Here is a 17,544-nt window from a genome sequence, read left to right on the forward strand (position 1 = left end):
AACATAAATCTTCACCTGCCTGAAACAGCAGGAAATGTATTGCCATCAACAAAATGATAAAAAAAACCTTTCTCTTTCTTCTCCCATACAAACTCTGATAAAGAAAAAGAAAGCAAAAATTCCCAACTTACTGCAAGAAGATTCATGATGGTATGCCCCGTCTCTCCAAACAATGGCTTCCGAAATCTGACACTGAATAGTGGGCACGGATAAACTAGAGAAATGAAAAATGATCAGACTAAGTCTGGCACCTTAAAATTTGGGTAAAAGAGATATTACGGTTGATATGGTTTTCCAAATATAATTATAATGGCTCATTAGAGCATACGAAATTTAGAGCTCAAAATAGCATTTAGCATATTAGCATCACTGGCAAATCCTAAGCCTTCTATAAACTATACCAGTCGTTTGATGACCAGGATAAGCCTTTTGATGAAGTTGTTTCAAAAATGACCAAAAGTCTTAGGAAGCACTGTTCTTCAAAGTGCATTAACCTGATTGAAGAAATAAATATCTTCTGATTCCTTTATGATCAAGAAGTCTAAAAGAATCCACTCAGACATCTCCTGACTGGCACCCTCCTTAGGCAAGCCAAATACCAGGTGATCCTATTAGCTGGTTCACTCATTGAACTTTATGATACTAACTGTCTGATCAAGACATGAAGTTATAGGCCCCAGACATGTAGCTCAGTTGGTTAGAGCATCATCCTGACACACCAAGGTTGTAGGTTCAATCCCCAGTCAAGAACATACAAGAATCACAACAGATGCATAAATAAATGGAACAACAAATTAATGTTTCTCTCTCTCAAATCAGTAAATTAATTTTTTTAATTTTTAATTTTTTATATATTATTGATTATACCATTACAGTTGTTCTATTCCCCTCCACCCTGCACACCCCTCCCCTACCCTTTCCCTCCTTTAGTTTATGACCATGTGTCTCAAGTTCTTTAGATTCTATATTTCCCCTACTATTCTTGCCCCCCTATTTTCTACCTACTGTCTATGCTATTTTCTGTACAGATCGGAANTTCCATTCTAAATGAAAGCTTTGCTGAATAGAGCAATCTTGGATGTAGGTCTTTGGATTTCATGACCTGGAATACTTCTTTCCAGACCCTTCTTGCCTGTAAGGTCTCTTTTGAGAGATCCACTGACAGTCTGATGGGAACTCCTTTGTAGGTGACTGTCCCCTTATCTCTTGCTGCTTCTAGAATTCTCTCCTTCATTTTAATTTTGGCTAATGTAAGTATGATGTGCCTTCTTGGGCCCACCTTCTTTGGGACTCTCTGAGCTTCCTGGATTTCCTGGAAGTCTATTTCCTTTGCCAGACTGGGGAAGTTCTCCTTTATTATTTGTTCAAGTAAGTTTTCCACTCGTGGTTGTTTCTTTTCCCCTTCTGGTACCCCTATAATTCAATGTTGGAATGTTTAAAGATGTCCTGGAGGTTCCTAAGCCTCTCCTCAATTTTTTTTAAATTCTTGTTTCTTTATTCTTTTCTGGTTGGATGTTTCATTCTTCCTTCTGGACCACTCCATTGATTTGAGTCCCAGTTTCCTTTCCATCACTGTTGGTTTCCTGTGCATTTCCCTTCATTTCAACTAGTTTAGCCTTCATATGTTCCTCTAATTTGTGACTATCATCAACTAGTTCTGTGAGCATCCTGATCACCAGTGTTTTGAACTGTGCATCTGAGAGGTTCGCTATTTCTTTTTTGCTTAGAGTTATTGGCTCTGGGGCTTTGGTTCTTCTTGAGCCATATTTTGGACTGTTCATGCCTGTTATGTATGAGGAGCCGAGCCCTAGGTGTTCACCAGAGTGGGGCAACTCAGTTGCTGGGTTGTGGGGCTGTACATGGGGGCGGGGTCAAAGAGGAGCACTGGCGGTCCTGTCTGCTGCCTCCTGCCGCTGCCCCTGCAGCTGCCACCATCACCGGGGTCCACGCATTCCGTCCCACTGTGCATGAATGTGCGAACGTGGTCAGCCCTCCACCACTGGGTTCGCCCACTGGGGCCTGTCTCACTGCTCACTCTGCTGGTTTATCTGCGCGTGAATGTGTGACTGCGGTCAGCCTGTCCAGCACCCTCACTGGATCCACGCTGCTACCCTGGCTGCCTGCGCACCTGGGGTTGGGGGATCTTTCCTGCCTGACCCTGCTCCGCTGCTGGCTCTGCCCCTCTTACTGTCCCAGTTGAACAGCTGTTGTTGTTGGACTTCTGTATAATTCAATTTTCTGTTCTTTGGCTGTGTCTTTGTTTACTAAACCTTTGTTGTATTCAAACTTGGTTGTGGGAGAAGGCACAGTGTTTTCACCTACGCCTCCATCTTGGCGGAAGTCCCATCAAATCAGTAAATTAAATTTTTTAAAAAGACAAGAAGTTATACATGTTGGTTCATCTGCACACAACCCTTTCCTTTACCTACTTCACTAGGGCTGATTCATATGCTTCCTTTGCAGTTCAGTCCAGAGGCGCCTGGTACAAAAAATGTTTCTTGTCTGATTCCTTCATTCTTTTTTTTTTTTAAATATATTTTATTTAGTTACTTTTAGAGAGAGGGGAAGGGAAGGAGAAAGAGCGGGAGAGAAACATCAATGTGTGGTTACCTCTCATGTGTCCCCTACTGGGGACCTGGCCTGCAACCCAGGCATGTGCCCTGACTGGGAATCAAACCAGTGACCCTTTGTTTCACAGGCCCGTGCTCAATCAACTGAGCTACACCAGCCAGGGCTCTGATTCCTTCACTCTTGATGAAGTTAAGAGTCCATCTTGAAGCTCCCAAAGAACTCTATTAACTTTGAGTATGTGTTTTAATACAATATACTACTTCATAATTTCTGTATGTATTCTTCATAAAAGGTTCTAAGAGCCTATAACCATGCCTTGGCTAGTTCTGAATTCCCAGAATTCATGACACATGGTAGGCCTTTATTAAATTCTTGTTCATTAATGAATAAATAAGTGAAATTACAAAGCTGACTTGCTGAGAACATACAGTATATAGTTTTATGGTTTATAAAATAATTTTTCATCTCACTTGATCCTCTTAAAAACCCTATATAATATAAAAGGCAAGCATTATCATCTCCAGTTGCAAAAGAAACACAATCAGACAACTTGAGTGATTTGGCCAAAGTTACAGAGCTAATAGGGGGCAAAGTTAAGAACCTATTCAAGTGGTCTGATGTCTAGACTAGCACACTTTCAATGAGGTGAAGATACAAAGTTTAAAATAAAGCTTGCATTTAGTCCTTGACATCTTAGAAAAAAATCACAACTTAGTCGCACCACTACAACCATGGGCCAGGGAACTTTTCTGTTGCTTGTCTTGTCAACTGATAGAGTGATCTATATACGACTAGTTTCCAGTATCTCTTAGGTTACATAAAATACAACTTGTTGCAACTATTTTCCAACCAAGTGACAAAAAATGCACTTGCCATATATAGAAACTATAAAAAATAAAGTCATTCGTTAAGTTCAAATTCATTTTTTCTCAAGATGATTATGCATTTATCAATGAACTATAAAGCCAGTAAGTTTACAAGGTAATAAATAACCACTAACTTTATCATTTGATATTTTCAGTCCCTCCCATTCTAAGCAAAATAAGTAGAGGTAATGGCTAAGTTTAGCTTAGCTATTTCAAAATTCTGCTGAATTGTATCACTGGGGGTGGGGGTGTGTGGCTCTGAACATTTCAAGACTTTACGTAGTCAGCATGTCTTGCTCATGTGTTTTAGAAGAAGGTATTTTACTACTTACGTCGATATTCAGCTCCAAGTCTCAACATCAGTCGGATGGGAAACACTTTAGCCCAAGGAGTTTCCCATTTCTGTATGAGAATCCCAAACAAGTAAGGTGGGGCTGGGAGCACAAGGTCTTGCAGTGACTGGTAAGTAGATGTCACATATAGGAATCCACCATGTTCTTTACTGCCAAGGAAACTCTGACTGAAGAAGGAGTGTCCCAAGTTGCCCACAACATTCCCTAAAACAAAAAAGTTCATTGATTACTCTCTATCAATAAATCAATCATATTTTTAGTAATCGTTATTAGCCTATAGTAGACCAGTCACTACCAAACGCTAATTTCTAACTTTTCACAACAAAACACCCTTGTTTAGAAAGGTTTTTTTTAAAGATTTTATTTATTTATCTTTAGAGGGGAAGGGAAGGAGAGAGGGAGAGAAACATCAATGTATGGTTGCTTCTTGTGAGTCCCCGGCAGGGAACTGGCCTGCAACCCAGGCATGTGCCCTGACTAGGAATCGAACCGTGATCGTGTGGTTCGCAGGCCCGTGCTCAATCCACTGAGCTACACCAGCCAGGGGTGTTTAGAAAGTTTTTAAATAAATAAATGGTGTCTATTAAATGAAACTTTTCCCCCGATTTTATCAGGGCTTCTGGTGAGTGTGATATAACTTGTATTATCACTCTGTTGAAGTCTAGCTAAAAGCCAAAAATATTGATGCCTCCCTTAGTTAGATGGAGCGACTTTACTATATGGATCAAGATAGAAATTATTGCCTCAAAAGTGACAAAAAATGTTAAGATTATGTAGGTGCTCACACCAGTCAGGACTACATATAAAAAATTTTTAAAGAGCATGTTTAAATAACAATAAACTGGTTGTTCATCAGAAGGAGAATTAATAAACTCCAGTTATCTTATGTAATGAGTATGAAACAGTAGCCTGAAAATGAATAAACTGGAACCACTAGAGCAATGAATGAAAGTGAAAAACATACAGTGGATTAAAAAAAACAAACCACAGAAAATAAACACAGTGTGACACCAATTGTACAAAGTTTAAAAACATGCAAAATATGTTATAATCCTTAATAATGTGAGCATTTGGGATAAAATTATGATAAAGAGGAGCAAGAAAAGCATAATACAAGTTTGATGAAAGTGGTTACCTAGAGATTGAAGATGGGAAGTTTGGAAGGAAGATGTAATCAGAACAGTAAAGAAGAACTGGTCATTTTTTATTCCATGTTTGGTATTTTGTTTACAGGTGGTTATTTTGTTCTTATGCTTCATAACTTGAATAAATACTAAAAATATATTTATATAACAAATATTTTTTTTCAGATTTTATTTTTAGAGAGGGGGAAGGGAGGGAGAAAGAGAGGGAGAGCAACATCGAAGTGTGAGAGAGACATCAATCAGCTGCCTCTTGCCTGATCCCAGTGGGGACCTGTCCTGCAACCCAGGCATGTACCCTGACTGGGAACTGAACTGGTGTACTTTGGGTTCACAGGCCAGTGCTCAATCCACTGATCCACACCAGATAGGAATAAGCCATATAATTTTTTAAAGACTATTGAAGGAATTTAGAAGGATAAAAAGAAGGAATTATCTTTTTTCATACTCATCTGAGGACACATTTATTGATTTTAGAGGGAGGTGACGGAGGGAGAGCAACATCAGTGTGAGAGAGAAACATGGACCAGTTTCCTCCTGTACAAGCCCAACCTGGGACTAAACCTGCAACCTAGGAATGTGCCCTGACTGGGGATCAAACCTGCAACCTTTTGGTTTATGGAACAACACTCCAACTAACTGTGCCACACAGTCCAGGGTCAAAAGAAATTACTTCTATCTGTGAGAATCATAAAAGAAGAATTCATACAGAAAATGGTCTTTGAGTAACACTTAATAAAATTAACAGGATTCAGATAGTTGGAGTATTGGAAAACAGCATGGTGGTGGGGGGTCATGATCTTGAGTAACGAAGTAGGAAATCACCGTACAGTGGAAGTACAGGCAGACTAGTAGTGAGAAATAAGGATGAAAATGTAGGATCAGATACTGAAACTGGAGCACACAGTTTATGTTAAAGACAATATGGAGCCAATAAAGGTTTGTAATAAGAAAGGGAAACAAGAGATTAACTCCAGAAAACAGTCTGGTACATAACAATTCTCACTTTGTTCAATTCTATATTCTGAATGTTTGTTTACAAAAAAAAGTACAGGACATGGAGGAAGGAAGGAGAGGAAACAATAAACAATCTGAAATCTCCCACAGCACCATAATAATCAGAAAGCATTCTAAAACTCTTAAATGTCATTTCTCACAAAATATAATTTTCCCCTCACTATGAAAAGCATAAGCAACTATGTATGATAAATATATACACACATATACTAAATAAGAAACATATGCATACGCACATTATTATTGAATACATATAGTTTAGATTAAAAATTCAGGAAAAATTATAAAGTAAGTTCATTCAAGGATTTTTCAGGCTTTTTTGAACTATTTATGCCACAGGAACCAACCACTAAGCAAGTGATCGAGTGCTTAAGGCTTTCACACTCGGGAGCAATTTAAAATACAATTTGCCAATTCCACACCCTCTGCTACAGAGAGGAGAAAAACAGTGAATTACGGTCATTTTAGAACACTTAATATATGTTTCTACCTATAAAAAAAACAGTGAAATAATATATCAAGTTGTTACCTTCATTATCTACAAACAGGATTCTTAATAAAACATGCATATCACACAGATACTATGCACACCTGGTTTTAAAAACTGCTGTACTATTATTAGATACACAGAGGTTACTGACATAACTAGAGAAAACCGGTCTGGGAGCTTCAGTCCTAATCACATCTAGGTCTGTGATTTCGACAAGCCATTAACATCTCCCGGTATCTTCATGCATAAAAATAAAGAGTTGTACTACTAGATAATCTAAGATGCTTTTCTATTCCCATTATTTCAGTGAGCTGTGCAATGATTCCTCTTCAAGGAGAGACTCTCATAGCTCACTTGTTTATGCTTTGGGATGCTGTTTACTTAGCTATGTATGTACCTGCCCTCATCCTATACTACAGAAAATATTTACTAAGCCTTAGATGTGTTATAGGCCAACCTTAGACTATTACCATTATCTTACTATCAGTCCCACATGACTTTCTGTTATAGAATTATTGCATTTTAATATAATGAACTCTACTGATATACAAGTATATTTCTTAAAAACGAATAACCATTTATACTAAACATATATTGAATAATTCATGCCTTCCCTTTTTGGTATTTCTTAAGTTCAAATCACAGCTCTAGTCTCTTCACACTGGCCTATCTTATTCATAACCATAGCCTCAACTATCACATAAATGCTGTGTCTCCCAAATCTGTATTTTAGCCCAGATCTACCTCCTGAGGTCCATATCCATATATTCATCTTCCATTTACATATTACCATCTGTTGTCGTTATTTCAAATCAACACACTGAACAAGGACCTCAGCTGCCAGCTCTGCTCTTCTATTTACTCTCTCAGGGAAAAAGAAGAGCATCACCCAGGTGCCTGAGCCAGAAGTCTGACGTCAGCTTCGCCGAGTTTGTTCCCTTCCCCCTCACACGCAACCAGTTACCAAACCCTTTGAAATGAAGCATCGCTGTCTTTAGTGTCTCTTCAACACTCTTTATCCCCATTGCCATTACTTACCTTAAAAACTGATAATTTCTTGCTGAATTCCTACAATGGCTTAAAAAATCATTTGTAAGATAATGAGTGTTGGTAAGAATGTGGAGAAAAGGGAACCCTCGTGCACTGCTGGTGGGAATGTAAATTGGTGAAGCCACTGTGGATGACGGACAGTGTGGAAGTGCCTCAAAAATTAAAAATAGAACTACTATACAATCTTGCAGTTTCCTCCTCAATTTTAATAGTATATCTATATACTAGTATCCTTAGTGTTCTCTAACTTCTAATAGCCATGCATTTACTTTTACATTGTTATAGTAAAAAAATCCACAATTTATTTTGAAACCATAGTTAAGTTGTCCATGCTAGTGGTTCTTGAAGCTTGAAAATTAAATTTAAAGTAACATGATTATGTAAATACTATTAGCTAAAGAACAAGTAATAAGTTATGGTTATGCTTCCCTCAAATAGGTAACAGTATCATGAATCCTAAGCTACTCAAAGAAAAATACTCTTACATCAGTTCAACGGATTCTCTTACAAATTTTGATTCTAGCCTTTGTAAAATAACAAACACACCAGGTAAAGTACTAAAACTTATAATTTCCTCAAACCATGGCAAGTTCTAACTTGTCACCAATATCAATATCCAACACCAGGCTTCCAAATTTAAGACTATTATTTTGCATCTGTGTCTGAAGTTTTTGTCATCTTTTAAACCTAATTAAAAATATAAAATAAAAAACAAAACAGAACAAAAAAAAGTTTTTGTCATCCATAAAGGGTGCATACTAAATCATAATGCATTCCCACCTGCCAGGGCATCCCGATAAAGCTGCACAAAATGATTAAAGATATCCTTGGGCAGACACTTCTCATCCGGCAGACACTGGAGAAGAATGACTATCTCAGACTGACCCACCGCATGCATGCCCTTGGTGGTGAAACACCAGCACTTCCTGTTCACATCTACAGATGGAATAAAAATAAAGCATAAAGACATTCCTCTCAATTCTTACCCTTATAGAACGCACAGAAATCTATGTTTGATACAGCAAAGAATAAAACAGATCATTCTGAGTCTGTATAATTTGACCTTTGAAATACACTGCATTGAGCGAAAGAACTATTATAGAAAATAAAATATACCACTACCTCTGGTGAATTAAGGGCTGTGGGCAAACCCTTAAAAAAAATTGGAAGGGAAGTAAAAGGAGTAATAGTGAAAGACACTGAAAACTTTTAAATCCTATCATTACAAGATGTAATTATCAAAAGAACATTCCTTTAAAGATAAAATAAGTAAAACCAAATTATGTAGCCTTGGCTATAATGATTAAAAAATGTATTTCCTCATCTTTATTTTAAAAAGACACTTCAACCAAGGAAATAATTACTTATGTGAGACCAGAAACAACAACAACAAAAGCCAATATTATAGCTTTGAATTCAGGTTATGATGTTAAAAGTATTTTTTATGTACACATTAATAAGTAACTGAAAGATTCTAGCAATTTTAATTATAGACCTTTCTAGGAGAAAATTCAAGATAATTAACAACATGACTATACTTAGCTTTGTGCTGTAAAAAGTGGTGAAAACGATGGCTATTCTGAGCTACTTACTTCCACTTCTTCACTAAAAGGCTCTGTAGAGTCCTAATAGCACAAGCCATATGTAAAAGTATGTTAAAAACAATGTTCAATCCTTGACACTTTTATCACTTGTACTCCAACATAATGGGATCCCCCCCAAATTGAAAAAGCATTCAAATAAATTATGAATACCAAAATGCAAGTCAAAACTAATAAAAGGCCCCTCCTTTCACTTGGGCAATTGTTAGTTTATACACCTAAACAGGAGATGTCCAGTCCAACTATATTAAGATGGTGTGCATTTCAGGAATTCTAGGTTAGCTATTTTCTAAGTATAGCTTAAAAACTAGATATAATAAATTAAAATTGAGTAAGGTATTTTAAAATCTGATCCTAGAAGGAAAGATGGCAAGCATTAATAACTGGCCAAACATACAAGGGTATGATTAGCAAGTAAACTAGAAATATGCATTTCATTAATGTAGAAGAACCTCTTAAAAAAACAGGTGTTTCTGGTTTCCAAGGTCAACTTAAAGCAAGCACATAGTGGGAACTAAAGGGTTGCTCCCCAGTGCTTCCATCCTCTCTCCAAAACTGTGCCTATTAATTAAAATTCACCCAAGAGAAATGTGTTCTGTATTTTCCAATACCACCTTAAAAACAAGATTTTAAGTTACTCTCTTCTCTCTCATTCTGATGCACTAGAAGGCACCATGAATTAGTAAGTTTCTTCTGAATCTGAAGATGTACTTAAGTTTTACTACATGTTAGCTAACTAACATTTCTCCCAAATGTGGTTTTGCATCATGCTTAAGGTTTCTGAGATTGAAATCTAGCATGTAAATTGTTTGCCCCTTCTGGATAATTTATCCACCACTGGTTATCCTGGTGGTAAGCTGTGAAATAACATACCCATCTCAGGCAGAACTTATATCAATTCATGATTTCTTTAGCTTTTCTCCACAGAGAATTCACCTATCCCATCCCTGTGACTAAAAGCAAGAGCTTCTGTAAGTACCACCATTGTCCTCTGGGATATGTAATTATATACAAACGAACTTCTTCAGTACCAAGTTTTCAATAAGATGTGGCTCTATATAAAAATTCTGTGTGTAATAATTATGAAAGCTTTGTTTATTATCTATGAGTCAGTAAAGTATCTCATTTTTATTTTAAAAACAAAATTTTAACTTACAATTTACAATTTTAACCATTGACAACAAATTTGCATTTAAAACAAATACAAGTGGGTCGGGGCCACCGTCCTCCAACTGCTGCATCACTGAAATCTGTGATGGCTTCTCTTCCACAGCATAGTCTGTAAGGGGAGAAAACGATGTGAGAGACTGGCTAACGGGTTAAACACAGAAGGAAATCCAATGGGTGAACAGGCTGATTATTCACATGAAAGAAATGAGCATTTGATTTACAGATACGGTGAACATAGGTTTGTACCTGCTGTGTCAGTATCGTGTTTATTAGAGTGTCCCCTTTCACTCTGTTTGGAGGACAACACAGTTATCCTATGTAGAGACTTCTCCACAAAATGACTTGTGCCAAATCTAAAGAAAACCCTTCTATTTAACAAAATATCTCCAACAGTCGTAACAGGAATTCCACATACTGCATGTTCTAAGACCAACATTTAAAATCATCCACGATATATAAGAACGTGATAATAAGCTAGTTACTTCTGGAAAGGATGCCTAGGGGTTGAGGTAGAGGGGAATCCTACTTTTTACTCTATATTCTTTTGTATAGTTTAAGACTTTTTTCCATAAAAAATTAAACTGTAGAAAATACACCCCAAAAATAAACCAAGAGTATCTTAAGTGACCAGTTTCATGAAAGAATTCCTCTACGGGAGTTAAGAGTTCAGCACATATATCGCCAAAATCACCAGCAGAGCACACATCAGACACTGAACACAGACAAGTTAACACCTGAGGCTTTAAACAGAACCCTTCCCATTTAAGCCCTACAAGCACAGCATGATGTCATATTCAGCCACCCCGTTTGGAATTATGGTAGTCCTCTCACCTTGGAGTCAAGGAGATAACCACTGCAGAAAGTAAAAGTTCCGGAAAGGAACTGAAAACCTGAAAGTTGCATATTATTTTATTGGTCTTATATATAAAATGCATCATTAAGAGACGGCCAGGTAGAACAAATTAACACCATTTCCTACTGACCAATAGAAACCAAAAAACTATTTTTTGGATGTATGGGAAGTATTTACCCTATCAATGAAAATATTAGAGAAATATTAAGGGAGTGAGGGGGGAGCATGGGGGTGGGATGGGATGAGAGTAATATACAGAAAATTGTACTTGAAAAATAATTAAATAAAAAAATTGGGAAAAAATAAAAAAAATATTAAGTGACTTAAAAAATTTTATGACACTGGGCGGGTGGGCTGGGATGGGAGTAAAAGACAGAGAACTGTACTTGAACACCAATTAAAATAAATTTAATAAAAGAAAAAATTTATGAAGTTATTTCATTAGAATGCAAAATTGTGGTAAAGATATAGTAATGTGGTTTAAGTAAGTATATATTAGATAACTAATTGTTGATTCTTGGTAGAAGAGGTTTTGACAATTTGAGGTAATGGATGTGACTTTTAATGAAAATGCAATCTTATTTAACAACAGAGTAGGCCAACATACTTTCTTATTAATCTAAGATTTATTAAAATAACCAAAATTTGAAACTTAACTATTAATTATACTAACAAAAGAATACTTATAGTGGTTCCTGTCTGGTAAAAAAACAAAGGCATTACACAAGCAAAAAAATGTTTAACTTCATGGGAAAGGTCACCGTAGAACTGATGGTACAACACACTCAACTAACACTGCTGAGAGCTGACTGTAGGCCCGGTAGCTGGCCACAGAAGACCCATACGTAAATTACGACTAAAGGAATTCCAGGTCTAAGTGAAAGAATCAGACCTATAAAATATCTAAATTACAATGAGAAAAGTGTTAATGTAGTAACAGTCCATGCAAATTTTTAATACAAGAGAGATGAGGATGCAAAACATTACGGTGGAGGCAGCCTATGTAAGGATTCAGAGAAGAGTTTTTCACTAATCTGGATTTCAAAAGGTTGAAGAATTCAAAGAATCTAAGGTATAAAATGGTATTCTAGTCAAGGAAAGGAAAATATTAATTACATGCCTACTTTGTATCAGACATTTTTCTTGCTAAGAACTTTCAGGTATGAAATCTGATTTAATATTCACAACTCTTAAATTAAGTAGATGTAGTTATCTAAATTTTTAAAGACTATGAAAAAGATTCAGAGAGGATAAATGATTTGCCCACTGGACCACAGAGCTAGAATGGAATTGTAGTGAGATTAAAGCTCAGGTCTGTCCAGATCTGAAGTTCACTCTTTTCCCACTCTCTCATAGCACAAGAAAAGGCATGAAAGTATCTAATGTGAATATTCAGCCCTGCTGGGTAGCTCAGATAGTAAGAGTGTCGTCTCTACAGGCCAAAGTTGTGGGTTTGATCTCCAGTCAGTGCACATACAAAAAATCAACTAATCAATGGAACAACAAATTGTGGAACAACAAACTGATGTCTCTCTCTCCCCCCCCTTCCTCCCTCCTTCCTTAAATCACTCCCTTCCTTCTTCCCTCTTTCAAATCAATAAATAAAGTTTAAAAATTATTTTAAGGAGGTGAATATTAAAAAAACAGTAGGTAAACTGTAGTATGCATGTATAGTACTGAGCTACTGGCTGGAAGTATATTTAGATAAGTTGAGATAAGGTTGTAAGGGACATTTTATGATAAGGTAAGTAATTTATACTGAAGGTATTGAAAATCCATGGACTGTTTCTAAGCAAAATATATGATTACTTATATATGTTTAAATATATCTAACATATATCTATGTTTAATATATCTATGTTTAAAAAGATAACTGGCAACAATGTGGAAGATAAAATAAAGAAGAGAAAGACTGAAAGCAAGAACTCCAGGTAAAAGTCTAGGAAATAACTAACCAAGTTATAAATAAAACTTCTTCTGAAAATGTACTAGTTGGATGCTATCAATAGCTAGATATGTCAATAAGACACTTTTAAAAATGATAAGCATTGTTTAAATTGGGTAATAACTTTACTTCTTGTCAAGACTCACTGGAAATATGTTTTTACCAATAAAATGCCTATTTAAGTTCAATACCACCCACTTATTTTATGTACATTTCTAAATAAATGTTATACTTCAAAACAAAAAGTTAAATTAATGTCTTGACTGTATCAGATGGGCCAATCCTGAAATCATGAGAAACACTTCAGAGTATTATGTCCTTTAAATTATTTTTGAAAACTTCCAATGAACTACATTTGTACTATAATTAAAAATATTATATACTTCCAGGACTTTGGCATAGGTAGATACGCTTTGCTTCCTTGCATAATCAAAAGAAGAACAATAACCAATTTAAAAACAAAACAAAAAAACCCCAGAAATGCCAGAAAATCAAACTTAAGGAAGTCCAACAACCAAGGAGTTAAAAAAGAAATATTCATCCAGACTGGTGCACTGAGACAAAGAAATATGGCCCAAATGAAAGAACAGATCAAAACTCCAGAAAAAGAACTTAGCAACAAGGAGACAGCTACCTATCTGATGCAGAGTTTAAAACACTGGTAATCAGGATACTCACAGAAACAAATGAGCAAGGACGCAAAATAAAGGAAGAAGTAAAGGCTATATAAAGTGAAATAAAGAAAAATCTATAGGGAACCAACAGTGAAGGAAAGGAAAACAGGACTCGAATCAGTGATTTGGAACAGAAGGAAGAAATAAAAACTCAACCAGAACAGAATGAAGGAATAAGAATTTAAAAAAATGAGAAGGAACCTCTGGGACAACTTTAAATATTCCAACATCTGAATCATAAGGGTTCCAGAAGAAGAGGAAGAGCAAGAAACTGAAAACTTATTTGAAAAAATAATGAAGGACAACTTCCCCATTCTGACAAAGGAAATAGAAATGGCAAGTCTAGGCAGCTCAGATAGTCCCAAAGAAGTTGGGTCTAAGAAAGCACACACCAAGGCACATCATAATTAAGTTATCCAAGATTAAAGATAAGGAGAGAATCTTAAAAGCAGCAAGAAAAAAGGAGACAGTTACCTATGAATGAGTCTCCATAAGACTGTCAGCACATTTCTCAAAAGAGACCTTACAGGCAAGAAGGGGCTGGAATGAAGTATTCCAAGTCATGAAAGACAAGGACCTACATCCAAGATTACTCTATCGAGCAAAGAAATCATTTAGAATGCATGGGCAGATAAAGTGCTTCCCAGACAAGGTAAAGATAAAGTAGTTTATCATTACCAAGCCATTATTACATGAAATGTTAAAGAGACTTATTTTAAAAAAAGAAGATCAAAACTATGAACAATAAAATGACAACAAAGTCACAACTATCAACAACTGAACCTAAAAAAAAAAAGCTAAAAACAAACTAAGCAAACAACTAGAACAGAAACAGAATCACAGAAATGGAGATCACATGGAGGGTTATCAGTGGGGAGGGGAGGGAGAAGAATGGGGGCGAAGTTACAGAGACTAAGAAGCATAATTGGTAGGTACAAATTAGATAGGGGGAGGTTAAAAATGGTATAGGAAATGCAGAAGCCAAAGAACTTATATGTATGACCCATGGACATGAACTAAAGGGGGGTAATTCTGGAGGAAGGGGGATGTAGGGTGGAGGAGGATAAAGGGGAGAAAGAAATGGGACAACTGTAATAGCATAAGCAATAAAATATACTTAGTAAAGTATTATATCAGTCCAATGAATGAAATAACATTAAATATAAAAACACAAGTATCTACTCTAAAACAACCAGTAACAGCAATAATTATCTTCATGGTACTGAGTAGCTGTTTTTTTTGTTAGAGAAGGCAGTTATCATTCAAATTCTATCTCCTTCCCTTAATTAGAAGGCAATATTTGGCATATATAACTATCTTGTTTAAATATGTAAGTCCACAAACCTCCTTTTACACCAGTGGAGATGAGAATGGGAGGAAGGCCATCTTCGGGAATAAGGTTCATTGCACTTCCAACAGGACTTCCAACCTGAGTTATGCTCCCAGAAAACAGAGAAATATCCGTCTAGGAAAAGCAAATGAGCAAAGTGAGAGTTAGAGAGAGGCTCAGGACTTTGGCAGAATAGTCAAGAATATAAATGTGAATTTAAGTGAAAATTCAGAAGTCATACTTTTTTATACTCATTAACCTCTAGTTTCCTAAAGGACTGGGTTTATATACTATGAAAATGTTTCCAATTGTAGTTTCTCCCTTTGGCATCACCAAATCACAGTAATGAGAGAAGAGGCACTATAGCCTTGAAGAAATAAAGCTTTGTTTATCCAGGTTTCTTTTGCTAAAAAGAAATATATATTTAAAGAGTATTATAAAAACAATAACAAAATTTCAATATTATCTCATAGTTTCTGGACTTTTAATGTATTTGGGTATATTTAAAAACTCATTTATACTGCTTTTTCAAATCGGCTTTGGGAATAGTGGTGATGGTTGTACAACAATATAAGAGTAACTTAATTCTATAGATTGTGTACTTAAAAATGATTAAGGTGGTAAATTTTGTTACATATATATTAACACAACAAAAAAATTGATAAAGTACAGAGATTAAAATAGGTCATCCTGTTCTGATTGGTATGGCTCAGTGGACCTGTGAAGGTCCAAAGGGTTGCCAGTTTGATTCCCAGTCAGGGCACATACCTGGGTTGCAGGCCAGGACCCCAGTAGGGGATGTGCAAGAGGCAACCACATGTTGATGTTTCTTTCCCTCCCTTTCTCCCTTCCTTTCCCTCTCTCTAAAAATAAACAAAATGTTTAAAAAAGTAAAATAAAATAGGTCATCCTTTTCATTTACTATGCAATAAAATAAAACTCCAAGTTCATTTTTCTTTGCATTAATATGATCATGTTAGGTACACTTAATAAAGTATAATGTTGCAAAATACATTTTGTGTGGGGTTAAATCCACTTAATTAACAATTTAATAGACTATATTCCAATACCTATTGCAATGATGCTCTCCTCTACATATTCTCCATCACTTAAGAGAGGAAAATGAAGCTTTAAAGAAGACTTTAAAGAAGCATTTTAGAACTTTTTAAAACACATATAAGAATGTTTATAGTAGTTTTTCCTCAATTCATAATAGCCAAAGACTGAACATAATCCAAATGCCCATTAACAAGAAAATAGGAAAGTTGTGATACATCCATATGATAAAGTACTACTCAACAATACAATATTGACTTAAGATGCATACAGTATGGCCTGGCTGGTGTAGCTCAGTGGATTGAGTGCGGGCCTGCGAACCACACGATCGTGGTTCGATTCCCAGTCAGGGCACATGCCTGGGTTGCAGGCCAGTTCCCAGCAGGGGACACACCAGAGGCAACCATATATTGATATTTCTCTCCCTCTCTCCTTCCCTTCCCCTCTAAAGATAAATAAATAAAATCAAAAAAAGAGATGCATACAGTATGGATAAATTTCATAAATGTTACTTTGAGTTTAATAAGCTACACACAATATATTATATACTGTATGTCTCCTTTCATATGAAATTCAAGAACAAGTCAAATGAATCCATGGTTATAAGTCAGAATAACAGTTACCTAGGGGAAAAGATGTAAAAGAAATTTAATAGAAAGGGGTATTGACAGAAGAAGAGCACGAAAAAGCCTCCTAGAGTGATAAAAATGGTCCATATGTTTACCTGAGTGGGCTACACAGGGTTTGTGTATGTGTGAATATATTCATCGAGTTGTTTCCCAAAGAAAATGAAATATTAATTAAATATTAATATTTAGTAAAGTACTAATTTTCATAAAGCACTTTACTAAATATATTTACATTTAAATAAACATTAAAACTACTTTTTAAAATGTCACTATCTTGCCATACTTTTGTCTATAATTTAGTGAGTTTTTGCTAAAATTTTGCAATGTTCTTAGTATACCATCATATGAGAGGAAATTTGGAAATTTTTATTGGTACACCATTATTAAATGATTTCAAGGCATAGTACCGGAAATAAAGTAACCTCTTCTAACTCGCTATTTAAGGATGATAAACCAGCCTTATAATATAAGAAGTGATCATCTGACCTCTACTTAAATACCATCTGAAAAAGAAATTTATTTCATTTACTGAGAACCTATTAACTAACTACCAGGTACTCTACTAGGCCATAAAGATGAGACAACTACATTCCAGTCTGGACCTAAAGGACTTGTTTTCCCTCATTTTACTAGATAAATATTATAATAGAGCACTGAACAATATGAAAACACAGAAGTAAAATACCTCAGCTTAGTTTCTCTTAAACTGATTTAAACCTTGTTTCCCCATAATATTCATTCACTACAGCTTCCTCATTCATTCCCCCCAAAATTTTATGTTAGCAACAAGAATAAGA

General features: G+C 35.8%; 1 protein-coding gene across 2 annotated transcripts in view; it reads right to left on the reverse strand.

Moving 5' to 3' along the window:
* ZFYVE9 (zinc finger FYVE-type containing 9) overlaps positions 1–17,544 on the reverse strand; it is a 132,016-nt gene that overhangs the window by 37,639 nt on the left and 76,833 nt on the right. For both annotated transcript variants that reach the window (XM_037043286.1, XM_037043285.1), the window contains 5 exons: positions 15,077–15,197; positions 10,247–10,369; positions 8,270–8,425; positions 3,770–3,994; positions 132–214 (listed from right to left, as the gene is read on the reverse strand). In XM_037043286.1, the coding sequence (XP_036899181.1) occupies positions 132–214; positions 3,770–3,994; positions 8,270–8,425; positions 10,247–10,369; positions 15,077–15,197 (708 nt within the window). The remainder of the gene's footprint in view (positions 1–131; positions 215–3,769; positions 3,995–8,269; positions 8,426–10,246; positions 10,370–15,076; positions 15,198–17,544) is intronic.

Source organism: Sturnira hondurensis, unplaced genomic scaffold (assembly GCF_014824575.4).
Source record: "Sturnira hondurensis isolate 20B ecotype Veracruz unplaced genomic scaffold, ASM1482457v3 Scaffold0004068, whole genome shotgun sequence".
NCBI lineage: Eukaryota > Metazoa > Chordata > Mammalia > Chiroptera > Phyllostomidae > Sturnira > Sturnira hondurensis.